Raw genomic sequence first — 13,654 nt, forward strand, 5'->3', positions numbered from 1 at the left:
GATGAACTCTAACAATTTTTGTTTGGAGGAAGCAGACAGAGCCGTGGATGAAGATTGAGAAGATGAGAATTAATGGATACGAGGAAAAGCCAGGGAGTATGGTAGAAGAAGCCAGTGGCAGAGAAGGAGGAAGTGGCCAATTATATCAAATGCTGTTAAGGGGTCAAATAAGATGAGAACTCCTAAGTGTCCACTACTCTTAGCCACATGGAAGGAAGTTACTGACATCCTCCGAGAGGGTTATTTCAGAGGAGAGCTGAAGGCAGACAGCAGCCTGGAGTGAGTGGGATGGAATTTAAGACTGGAGATAGGAATTCCAGACAACAACTCTTTAAAGAAATTTGGCTATGAAGGGAAGAAAATGGGGTCAAAGTGGTGTCTTTTCGTTTTGTTTTATTTTTAATGTGTAAGACATGTGTTTAAATGATAATGGAATCATTAGAAAGGAAGAGGTGAAAGCTAAAGTAGAAGAGAGACAGGGAGTATTTGGTAGTAAAATGTCCTAAGAAGAAGAAGAATGAATGAAGAATACAAGTGGATGGTGGGCCTTGGATAGGAGACAGCCATTGTAACTGGAAGGCAGGATAAAAAGATCTGCTAAGACACTGGCATGGTTGCCATTTTAGGTAGAGTAGTTGCTATCTAATGGCTTCTATCAAGTTTATGAAGGAGACCTTATTGGTCATCTCCTGGAAATGGGGGCTAAAAAAGAACTGGAGATTGAAGAAGGAAGATTTAAAATAGGCATTGGAAAGGGAAAGTAACCTAATGAGAGGGACACAAATTTTGATTGCTGGGCAGTGAATGAGAATCCAGTTGAGGCTGAACTGATAGAGGGTTGATTTGCCTTGTTGTTGACATATGGCCTCCTGCAGTACTCAGTTATTGGTGAAGGCACAGGGAAGAACAGAGTTGGATTTATGGACAGTTACGGTTTTCCTGGAGGGATGTTGTAAGGAGGTTTAAGAAACTGATAAGAGAATGATTGAAAAGGTGGACTATGCAATCTAAGCTGGTTATGGAGGAAGCGAAGACAGAAGATGGTTAAAGAAAAAGTATGTGAGCCCATGGACAAGAGATCATGAAGAGAACAAACAAGTAAGATGGTTGCATAGCCAAATCGTGGGAGGAGACATTGTGGTCAGAGAGTTTGGAGGTCAGACTGTTGAAAGTGATGAAAAATCAGGGCCCAGAGGTAACCCTGAAGGTGGAAGGCTGAAGTGTGAAGATCAGTGACAATGGGAGGCCAAGGAACTGAGAGGGCAGACATCCTTCGGTGCCCCAATTTGAACAAGATATTCTCGTATACAACCTTCTAAATGTTTTGCATTGTCCCTTTCTTATTTAATCTCATTGAAACAGCCAGGTGGGAAGGGGTCCCCAGAGAAACTTCAAATGGCCTGTGCACTGGGAGGAATGTGCAGTGGGGTGGAGCCACAGAAGTTCGTGCTGTTTGCAGCAGGCAGGAGCCTGGCCCCTCCCCTTCCTGGGTGATAGCTGGGATTCAATCTGTGAGGCAGGAAGCACACCCACAGGGACTCTGGCTTTGCGGAGGGTCCCTGTTTCCCTTTTTCCCCCATTTTGCCCAATAATTCCATTTTTCTCCCCCTTCAAATTGTCTGTGAGCCTAATTTTTCATGGCCTTGTGACAAGGACCCTGTCTTTAGTTGAACTAAGAAGAGATTCCTACAACATCATTAATCCATCTGGAATTGCTATTTATGTATGATGTGAGATTACCATTTTTATTTTCTTCTATTTGGATAAGTAGTTGTTCTGGGGCCATTTATTGAATAGTTATTTCATCCCAAATATCCCTTGAATTTGTTCCTTCCTCACTATCCTTACCTTTTATTCCATCCTGTCACCTCTACGTGAAGTAATACAGTACCCTTCCTCCTCTTTTCTCTACAGTCTATATTCTATAATTTGCTGTAAAAGTTACCTTTCTAAAATACAAATATGACCATGTCATTCCCCTGATTAAAGTGCTTAAATAACTTCTTTTTATTACCTATAGAGTAAAAGCCACACCCTAAGCCTGGCATATGTAAGACATCTCACGATATTTTTCTTAATAAGATTTCTTTGCTTATCAAATCATCCTCGTTTTTTGGCATCATCCACATTTGCACTCAAATGCTAGTGGGTAAAAAAATGCGTGATTCAAATTTACTTTTAAAAAATCTTTTACCAGGGCTATTAATTAGAATCATAATTGCTAGATTTTAAATGTTCCAATTCATTTATTTGTCTTCTATGCATTAGATACTGTACGTTTCTTTAAGCATTTAGAATCTAAAGAAGGACATAAAGCATTAAGCCAATTATCTGTTGAAAAGGGAAAAATATGTGTAGTGACAGACATTTGAGTAAACTGCTACTGAGAGCCTGATGAAGAATAAATGGCATTTAGTTTGATGGAAATCTTGGAGACTTCGTGGAAATGTTGGCTAGGTCTGTTTTGAAAGATGGATAAAATTGACCAAGCCAGAGAAGGGGATGGGAAGGCATTTTAGATAGGGGATAGCATCAGTAAAGCCAAGAGAAGTGGGAAAGTTATGATCTTGGAGAAGAGGAGAAAGATGAATAGCTGGAAATGCATTGAGGCCAGAGTGCACAAACCCTTCAAGGACTAGTTAATAGATCAGCTCTAGTTAGTTGGCACTGGAAGTCACTGAAAGTCCCTGTTAAGTGACTGATATAATGAGGTTGTGACATGATCACGTGGATTGGAACTCAGAGAGATTAAACCTAAGTGGACGCCCTACTAGTCTAAGCATGGTATGCTGTTGGCTTGTTCTGAGAGGTGGAAAAGCCAGAAAAGATGCAAGAGAAATTTCAGAAGCAGAACCCGAAAATAGCAGTTAGATACCCGGAGAAAGTGGGGAGGAAGGAGTCTAATTCAGCTCCAGAAAGGTAAGAAGTGCATGAGGAATTCCTGCACCAGATTAAACACCGTTTATATTCATGTTTGCTTAAATGGAATTTCTTATGCTTTTTTGGTGGCTTTAAAAAATATTTACTACTGAAAATTATTTTCATAGCCTACCTTTATGTCTTTAGATTAATGTTTTTATTCTTGTATCTCTTCTCCTCCTCCTTATGTGTGACAGCTTCTACTGGATATGGTTGGGTCCCCTGACCAGGATCTCCAGGAAGCTGCAGCTGGTTGTATATCCAATATCCGCAGGCTGGCTCTTGCTACAGAGAAGGCAAGATACACTTGAAATTTAAATGGACATTACAAGCTATCACATTCTACATGACACAGGACATGTCACTCCCATGGCCAGAAAGCCTAAATTGGGAAACATTTATTAGCAAACCCTTTCAACCGTCTAAATGAAAACACACAAATTGAAAATGCACAGAATGTTTTCCATCTGAAAATTGCATGGAGACTTTTGTTTCTATTTAATGTTTTAGAGATATGACATGTAATAAGATGGAAAGCCAATAAACCTGTGATAAGTTTCTAAGAATTTGAGAATATACGTATACAGTATATATATATAGTTCAGTGATGCTTTTGTATTTGTGGTGATTTTAATAAAGGATATGGGCTTCCCAATGTGCAGTTTCGTAGTTATTCATGAATGTCTCTACAGTTCCCTTTCTGTTAAACTAATCTAACTGTCCTGTCATTATGGCTTTGTCTGTTTGATCACTTGCAACCCACAGGAGAGTTCCGAGGAGATGTGCTGATTTCACAAACTGTTATTAAATAGAATTTAGAGTTAAGCAGCTGGACTTAGAGAGATCATCCCAAGGTCATCCCAAATTTCTCCTAAATACTAGCAAACATCTGAAAGGAGAACGTATAACTGTCACTGTACCAGACCACGCAAATCACAAGAACATAAGCAATGAGTTTTTTTGTTTTACACTTGGACTTACAGAGCATAAATGATTATATGTTTTATTTCTCACAGAGATTTACCAACATTTTCTTGAAAGCAATTAATTGATACTGATATAAGGATAATATGACTTCACATAAATTGCTTTGAATTTCTGAACTTGTTTTCAGCACACAAAGTACTTTTTAAAAAGTGGCTACAAAAAATAATAGCATTTTATCAGGTTATAGAAACATTAGAACCCACTTAGAAGAATCACACATGTAAGCTCGGTGTGCTGAAATGTTTGGGAACTCACTGTCCCAAGTATTGTAATACTCGCCAGAAAAATTGCTTTGTATTCATCAGTGCCATAAATGGACAATCTCAGTTAATGCTTTAAAAAGGCGATCAAGGAGGTTTTATTGAAAAATATTAGACACTGGATATGTGTGTCATCATTTCAAGATCATAAACTTAATTGAATTAAATGTAAATTATTTGTATGAAATGAAAAGCCTGTACAGGATGAAAATCATACGAGGGATAGATACTGCGATGAAAAGATAAATCCCTTCTGAGAATTTTAAGGTTTCGTAAAACACCAATTCATTGTCATGACTTTTCAAAGGAGGTTCTAAAAGAGGATAATGCAAAGAACAAGAACCTGGTATTAATGCGAACTAAAAACTGAAATGTAAATAATAGAGGAAATCCCTTAACTTTCAACAGCAGAGATTTCTAATGTTAAAGTCACTGTTTAGTTTTGTTTCATTAGGCATTAAAAATACTTCTAGAAGCCATGGATTATGACAGCGACAGGAAATGAACAAACACATTGCCGTTGTAGTATTATTAGAGGAAGCTTCTACCATTGTCCTCAGATTTTAAAATGTTCTTGAATCACAGTGGTCCCAGGAGTGAAAAAAAGCAACAGGTAAAACAACAAAAAGAACCGTATGAATGCTGGAAAGGATGGGTCGTTTCTTTAGCATGTGCTTGCTAGGAGGAAAACTTGGGGCTTCTGTTTTTATGGTTAATAAATGCATAAAAGAAAGGCAACGGTGCCATTTTAAAAGAGACTAAGCACTTGGAAACAGAGAAAATTAACATGAAGATTGTCTTGTATATTTCTAAGCAGGATTTTTTTTTAAATTCTTAAACACCAGAAATGTAGTAATTTCAGAGTAAACAAATGAGAAGTTGAAATTAAATGTCCATTTTTGGCTTATTTTTGTGAAATGGCATCACAAAACACTCTGGTCTTGCGAGAAAAATGTCAAAGCCAGTGGAACCCCCAGCTTTCAGAAAACACAGGTATGGATGATCGCACCATTGTTTTGCTACCCTGTGCTGTGTGAGTACTCTTTTTCTTTTTCATTCATTTTTGTATGAGGGATTTTTTTGTTATATTTGTTTTGTGCTATTTATGGCTGACAGTCTTAATTCTTTGTAAGTTTTTGGTGACAAGGTTCTTTTTTAGACTTTATTCTCCCCCAGGACATCAAGGGAATACAGTATGCTCTCTTAGTAACTGATGGCTGTTCCAGTTTGAGAGGGGTTTAAAGTGGAAAGAATTTTAAACAGATATTCTTTGATGTTCCAGTCTCTTTAATTTGTAAGGTTTTCTCCTAGAAATCCTTGCTTTGATCCTTCTGCTTTTTGCAGTCAATGTTCTTTTGCTAATATCAAGATGACTTGTACTGAAAGTGACTTGTTTCTTACAAAAACTTTTCTAGCTTCTGAAAGTGAATGCGAGGATCATTTTCTTAGGGCCTGGCATTGAGAATCCTTTTATTTTTGATTGAGTTTGATTTTACCATTATACATCCCTAAGGCATTTGCATGGAACTGAGAGACTATAATTAAAAATATTTAGAAAATTTATTGCTACTCAGGAGAATAAGAATCTCAGTTCTTGATAAACAGATGAGACCCAGAGCTGTAAATAAATCCATCTTTCTTCTTTTACCTAGTGGGACTGGATTAGCAAAAATAAAGAAACTTCTCCAGTCCAGATAATTTAAAGCATTTAATCTCATTCCATGAAGATTTGGGAATGGAATAGTCTATGTCCATTCCTGTAACTCAGTGAAAACAATAAGGACACCCACTTATTTAAGAGCCTCACTGCTTCACATTCATTAAATGGCCCGCCAAAACCAATGGTCCCCATGAACTTAAGCGTAAACAGTAGACCTCTCTCTCTGAGAATGGAGTAGAAAGGAAACCAACTTTTATAAGATGCTGCTCTATGCAAGCATTGTATTAGGCATTTTGTACTCATGATATCATTTAAAATACAAGAGAACTGATAAAACAGACACTCTCATATCTGACTAGGGCCTACTTAAATGGGCACAATCATTTTGCAAGGTGAATTTGGCAATGCATACCTAAAGTGTTATAATTTTGTATGCCTTTGTGCTATGTCCAAAGATTTATCTACAATGATGCTCAACACACCATTGTTTTATTTCAATTATGGTTCAATCACACAATGAAAACATTATAGAATAATAAAATAGCTAATGACATAAAACACTTTTCAGAATATATCGTTAAGTTGAAAATCAGGTTCTGACATAGTATACACAGTGTGAGCATATTTAAAAAATTATATACACATAGCTAAATAGTTACAACGAAAGGAAGAGCTGAGTTACCCGCACATATTCCTGAATACTGAAATAAGAATGATTTTTGTTTCCTCTTTTGCTCATCTGTGTGTTTTCTGATGTATTTCACAGTGAACACGAATTTCTGTTTTTTAAGGGAAACCACTATCAATTAATTTTACTTTTTTATCATTTGGAAACTTCTAAGCCAGACATTGTTCCTACTTTCTAGCACTAACTTTAAAAGAGAAGTTCTCAGTTTACAAATGGAACACACAACATGCTTTTTGGAAATATAAGAAAAGTAGCTTCAACATCTGAAACACTATAAAAATATTCTTAATCTACAAAATACATATTTGCAATAGCCTTAACCTACAAATAATAATGCTGCCGTATAATTGAAACATGCTGAAGTGGCCCATATGTAAATTCTGACTGTTTCCTTATTTGGTTTTTGTCCATTACAAGCAGCTGAATTCTATCCCAGGAGTACAGAAAACACACAAGTGAAATAACAGTTCCAAAGATCATTAATAGATTGCTTCATACAATGTTGTTTTGAGAAGGAAAGAATGATTTGGGCCCATTGACTTGTTTACTCCATCGTAGGTGCCTAAGATGAATAATATTGTGATTTACTAAGTCTCTTTATATATTTTGCCTGAATAAATCTAATAGAAGTACACTCTCAACCAAACTGTGCCAAGCAATAAGTAAATACAGGACAGTTTCCTCGACTTCTGTTCTCCCTTAAAGCATTATGTTTTTCTCCTTTGTGCTATTTCTTTATGCTCTGATTGTTACATTAATTTCCCCTCATTCCAACATTTGTTTGCCTTCTTTATTTCCCTCCACTCTAATCTCCATGTTTCCAGCTTCTACTTCCATTTTCTCTGACAAATGGTTATTACATTTTCTGGCTCTTAAAATATTTTATGCTTCAATTTCTATAAATGCAAGATGTAAAGTTGATATTTCAATATGTTTCTGATGTATAATTGTCATGGCTGACTTGAAATCGTGTAACAGATGGAATCCTTATACTCTCAACCCATTATTTTCAAATTTTCAAGTAAAAGTGACTTATTCTTTATTTGCGTCTGTCAGGACAAAAGGAAGCTTTTCTTTTGCCAATTCATGCCACCCTGATTTATTAGTTGATAAAAGACATCTTTTATAAATTACATAATTGCCCCATGATGTTCAGAGTTAAGATTTGTAGTTACAATGTAGAATTATGTCCTAATTTATTTTCATGATTGAAAGATACATTCGTGCGTATCAGTATGGTTCTTATAGACTTGAAGAATCTATAGCGGTTGGCTTTCCCATTGAGGAAAACTATACATATATCAAAAAGGAAGTTCAGACAAAGGAGTATGGATAGTGCGGTGCAACTCCTTTCTCACTATTGGGGAGAAAAAAAAAAAAAAAACTGTTGTTTGTCATTAGATTAGTTACACGAGCAACTTCAAACCTAAATGTCCGTAAGTACCAGGCAAGTAATCTAAATGAGAGAAAATAGCTAGATTAAAAACTGATAGAATTGCCACTTGACTTTTAGCCTCCATATCTGGGAGACAAAAGGGATGGGTGGAGACCATGGTGAACTGGAGAATACAGACAATTACTACTCACTACTGGACAACCATTGCCAGATCTTACAACTATTCAGTAGAAATACATATTTTTATAGCCAATCTCCCACATTTTAAATATGGCAGCTGTATTTGTCTGCTAGAGCTGTCATAAAAGTAAACCAAAGACCGGGTGGCTTCAACCATAGAAATGTATTTTCTCACAGTTCTGGAGGCTGGAAGTCCAAGATCATGGGCCCAGCAGGTTGGTTTCTGGGGAGGCCTCTTTTGCTGGCTTGCAGACAGTCATCTCTTCGCTGTGTAAGAACTTGGCCAAGTGGGCGTTTGAGGAGGTATAGTCATGCATTTGAAACGCCAGTAAGTTGAAACGCCACTTATGAGTGCCAAGATGACCTAAAAAAATGACACTCTCTTAAGTTCTACTGTGTGATGTTTAGATTGTGCTGAAAGGCAAATGTCAGTTTTCTGCAACTCCTGTGTGCATTTAAGCCCTTTTAGAGAGAAAAAGAGGCAGAAGGCCTCTGAAAAGTTTGTGTTTGAGCTGCGAGAAAGATTTCTTGGGTGCGATGCTGCCATGAGAATCTGCTCAATTTGCATTGTGGATATAATTCATACTCACAAACAGGCCCGTGAAGATGGCGAGACTGGTTCTTTGACTGCTTGGAAATGCCGCTGTCTGCTTCTGCACAATCTCCCCCTCTCTGTCTATAACCCCTCCCTTCATTTGCAGAGAAACTGTAGCTCCAACTGAACCTCATCTTGCTTTAAATGTTGCGCACACATGGGGAGAATCTCACGGTTAGCACCAGGTTTTGCTTTGAAGGAGATGTGTTGCTTTTTGAAGCTTTGATGGTCATTCCTAATCTTCAACTGCAAGGCGTAAAACATTAAGGGATCACCTTGATTATTTTGTCCTGCTTGAAGCAATAAACAGCTGCTGATACTGATTTAAAACAGAAGACAAGCTAATGCGTTTTAATCTGTGAGATCAATTTATTTATATATTCTCTTAAACTGAACTAATTATGAGCTAAAACAACAAACTTGAAGGTGTAAAGGAAAAGAGGGTCTTTGCTTTTCTGCCTATGAGTGTCATGAATGTGCAAGACAGATGTTGGAGACAGATGTGCTCTAGCCAAGATGTGTGGCCGGTCCGCTCGGAGTTCTAATGCAGAATCTGCTCATGGGCCTATAGGAGCCCGAATTTTCTTGCACTGTGGCTATATGAGGTTTCCCTTTATTTTCTTTTCTTTTCTTTCTTTTTTTTTTCTTTCACCAAGGCTGGAGTGTAGTGATGTGATCATGGCTCATTGCAGCCCTGACCTCCCAGGCTCAAGCAATCCTCCCACCTCAGCCTCTTGAGTAGCTGGGATTACAGGTGTGCACCATCACACCCAGGTAAATTTGTTTATTTTTAGTAGAGATGAGGTCTCGCTATGTTGCCCAGGCTGGTCTCAAACTCCTGGGCTCAAGCAATCCTCCCTCCTTGGCCTCTCAGTTTTCCGTCTTTTTGGATAATGTTGTTAATAATTTCCTCAGAAAGGAGATTATTTTTATTTATATCCTTTCAGCAGAGAACTAAGGCTTCAGAGAAGGAATGAGGAATGCCTTATAAGCACTAGAAAACCTGCAATTTATTCTTAGTTCTTCAGATGTAGTCCTGGCCAATCTATTCAGAGGCGATCAAAGGAAATTGATATGAATGTCTTAGATTTCCCTTTCCTCAATTCAATTCATTCTAATTTCAATCTACCTCCCCGTTCTTACCTCCCACTATTCTCCTTCAAATATATTCTACATGTAGTCTGGTCCAAAAAAAAAAAAAAAATCACATATGTTGACTCAGATGTGAAAAAATTTACGTAACTTCCTTTAATTTTTACATGTCTTTCCACTGATGGGTGACAAGCTTGACTTTGCCAATTAGAAGTGTCTAGCCTCTTTTGATTAAAAATAGCTCCTCTTGGTTCACTGCTACATCTTTCAAAGTTGTTCCCCCTTCTCAAGTGTTCTCCCCTTCCTTCCCTTCTGCCCTCCTGGGCGCCTGTGAGCTGAGTTCTGGGAAGAAGTGTAGGAATCTCCAGGAAAGTTACACGCCCCTTTTCGTTCCTTTATCCCCAGGCTGCCTCCTCCTTGTCTTGCTGCGGGTAGCTTTGAGTGTCCTGGTCACAGGGCAAGCTGGCACCTGTGCTGATGCACGGAGTGTCTCATGGATCCTAGTCAAGAAACCTCCACCTCTGGCACCTCTCTTTAGAACCCCTGGCCCTGTCTGGTGTCTGGGTCATCTCAGCTCTGCTGGGCTCTCCCAGGAGGCTGGGAGCTGCTGGCTGCTTTCCCTGCACCACAAGATCATGCATGGGCTCTTTCAAGGCTGCCCTAAGCTCACCGGCTTAGAAATCTCCCTTAGCCAGGCCAGACATGGTGCCTTGCAGAAACTGGACCTTCCCTGAGGGGCTTAAACCCCTCCAGGCTGACTTTAATAACTTTTATTTCCTTCAAAGTAAGCCAAGCTCTCCAAGCAACCTCCTTCCCTTCTCTTCTTGCACTTCCAAGCTGTTCTCCCAAAACAGGGGAGTTTTACTCTCCTCTGTGTAGCAGGAGTTTTTTGGAATCGAATTCTCCATTTTTTTCTGATCCCAATCCTCCAATCCTCCTTTCTTTATATAAAACCTGCTCTAAGAGATCTGAGAAACCACCGACTCCTGCTTGAAAGCCTAATTTTGTAGATTATTATTTATTTGCAGACTTTATTTTGAAAATCTAGTTCGAAACTCAAAGCTGAGCAAGGACTTTTTTGTTCTGGGTGGCATTTTGTCTCTCTTTCCCTGCAAAAAATTATCTTCAGCATCTTGGCTTAAATAGAGGGAAGGCTGCAAAGCTTTAAAAACAACCATCTAACCAAACTAACAAACAAAAAAACCCGACCCTGGAAATACTAAACAGAAAAAAAATACATCATATGGTATTGCAAAATATTGCCTATTTCAATCAGCCAAACTAAACTGCTTCTCTTCCGTGAATATGCTGGACTCTCCTGGTTCCACATCTTGTCTGTGTTGATCCCGTCACTTCGAATAAGTCCTGGGGTTTAGTTTTAACTTCATACTTGGTTGTCTGTTGCATGGCTTTTTGCCTTAGTTGTTGTGAATGATTTCTCCTTTCATTCCTGATTTATTAAAAGGAAAATTAGCAATGAAAATGGCTTGTTACTGATGTCAGAGCCAAACCAGTGGGCCACACATTTTCTTTGGCATCCATTGAGAAACAGACGAAAAGACAAAACATGTATGAAGGTTAGAAGTTCTAGATAACCTGATGTCAGCTCCTTGTCAACGAGCATTCTCTGCGTGGTGGGAGTGATCTTATCCACTAAGATTTCGATAAAATCAGCTTGAACACAGGGAAAAATTCAGCCTTTTTCCAATATTTCCAGGAATTATTGAGTGGTTCCTATTTTTCCATGTTACCTCATGATCCTGATCATTGGCTGATCATCTAGATGTTCAGGTCTCTCTAGTCTCACCTCTTGCAAGTATTCCCGTTTCCTTCTTTCTTTCATGCCCTTGTTATCTCAGACATGTAACACAACCCTTTTTCTTTGATTTCTGAAAAATACCACTGGCCTCAGGCAAATAGAAGTAGGAGAGGTGGAGTGATGATCCATGGATGAGGGCTGGGACTGAAGAAAGCTTTACTCTTTAAACCCACACACCTAGGTTCTGTCTCCCAGATGTTCTCACAACCGAGAACCTCTCACTGGCATCACTGGCCTTGGGATCCTTCTTTCTCACCATCTATTTTCCTCTCCCACGACTTCCCCCCATTTCCAGAACTGCTACCCCACCACCAGATGCTATCCTCAGAGATTTAAATACTTCTGTATCTGTTCGCTTTTGCTGCTTAACAAACCATTGCCAACAGCCATTTGTTGAGCATGTGATTCCACTGGTCAGCAATTTGGACTGGGCTCAGGTGGGCGCCTGCATGCATCTGCTGTCACCTGTAGGTTGACTTTGCTGTTTCGGTCGGCCTTTCACTTGTCTGGGGCCTCAGCTGGGACAGCTGGGCTGACTTGAATGTGCTCTACGCAGTCTCTTGTCTTCCGGGAGGCAAGCCTGGGCTTGTGGAGGTTGCTCTCAGTTTCAAGAGAACACCCAAAAGTGTGTAAGGATCCTCGAATTGGTACATCATCTCTTCTGCTGCATTCCATCGGTCAAAGCAAGTCACAAGGTCTCCTCTTGATAGGGGGCTACAAAGTCATCTTGTAAAGAGATGTGTATATGGGGGAGGGATGGGTGGGGGAAATATATAGGACAAATGCAAGGGCTTGTGTTTCCACAATCAAAATAGTCCTTAAGTTGTTTTTACTTAAAATACATTTCTTTCCTCTTGGAAGAACTTTGCAGCCACCTCTTAAACTTCTAGGGTTTTTCTTGCCAAGATCACAAGAAAACAACATCAGTATGTGAGTGTGTTTTGGGAACAGGGAGAGTTGTAAGAAACAAAAGTAATTGTTTTTGCTCCTGGGTTTTGCTCCTGGGTGACAATTAAATTTTTATATTCAAAACTTTTATTATAGGGACTTAAAGATAAGCAAACAATATAAATGTGTATTTACTCCTGCTTTATTTTGATATATCCCACCCAAAATTACATGAGGACAAGTATCCTAACACCCCAATGTGGTAAGTTTAGACAGGTTTCTAGCTACCCTGAAATTTGCTGAAGAAAATGGGTCAGCCACCAACTGCGAAATTGATTTTTAAGTACACTGGAGATAATTACTTGTTACAAAATACATCATAAGACAAAGATCCTTTCTAACTCCATTTTCAATAATGGCAGAATTAATAGAGAACTAAAAGAGGATTGAACCTTCTGTGAAAGTAATATATTAAGGGGAAAAAAAAGGCACAGCATTCCTTTCCTAAGGAAAAGGAAAGAAACTGATGAGGAAAAAATAATTTGTTTGGGGAAAGCAAATTTCAATCAGTTTAGGGCAGTGGTAAAATAAATAAATAAATACATATTTTGGAAAACCTAATGGGAAGAAAGCCATCCAGAAGAGATGGATACTCTTTAAACAAACAATGTTGGCAGGTGAACAAACTGTATGGGAAGTGCAGGACAGGGAACAGGGTGCCAAACTGGCAAGACAGAACTGTGCAAAGTTCTGAAACGCAAATTAGAGAACCGTGAAATGATGTCCAGCCAGATCACCAAAGAAGAACAAAAAGAAGGGACCGGGAGATGCAGGGACCACATCAAAAGTGAGAAAGACGCTGCAGTGTGGGAGACATAAAAGACATCAGGAAGCTGTTAATCAACTGCATTAATAAAATCCAAGTTATTCCTGACCATGTTACCATTCGGCTAAACAACGAGCCCTGGATTTCACAGACAGTATTTCTCTGCTGGCCTGTTGCCTGGCTCCCTAATCAGCATCGACTAAAATGTTTTTGATTGCAAATAGCAAAACCTTAACACAAATGGCTACTTTTTTTTTTTTTTTTTTTTGAGACAGAGTCTTGCTCTGTCGCCTAGGCTGGAGTACAGTGGCACGATCTCGGCTCACTGCAACCTCTGCCTCCCA

General features: G+C 38.9%; 1 protein-coding gene across 4 annotated transcripts in view; it reads left to right on the forward strand.

Annotated features, from left to right (window-relative positions):
* ODAD2 (outer dynein arm docking complex subunit 2) overlaps positions 1 to 3,485 on the forward strand; it is a 188,147-nt gene extending 184,662 nt beyond the window's left edge. For all 4 annotated transcript variants that reach the window (XM_032171671.2, XM_032171676.2, XM_058436598.1 and 1 more), the window contains one exon: positions 3,117 to 3,485. In XM_032171671.2, the coding sequence (XP_032027562.1) occupies positions 3,117 to 3,230 (114 nt within the window). In that variant the 3' untranslated portion in view covers positions 3,231 to 3,485. The remainder of the gene's footprint in view (positions 1 to 3,116) is intronic.
* The last annotated feature ends 10,169 nt before the right edge of the window (positions 3,486 to 13,654 follow it).

The sequence above is a fragment of the Hylobates moloch genome, unplaced genomic scaffold (genome assembly GCF_009828535.3).
Source record: "Hylobates moloch isolate HMO894 unplaced genomic scaffold, HMol_V3 SCAFFOLD_3, whole genome shotgun sequence".
NCBI classification, from domain to species: Eukaryota; Metazoa; Chordata; class Mammalia; order Primates; family Hylobatidae; genus Hylobates; species Hylobates moloch.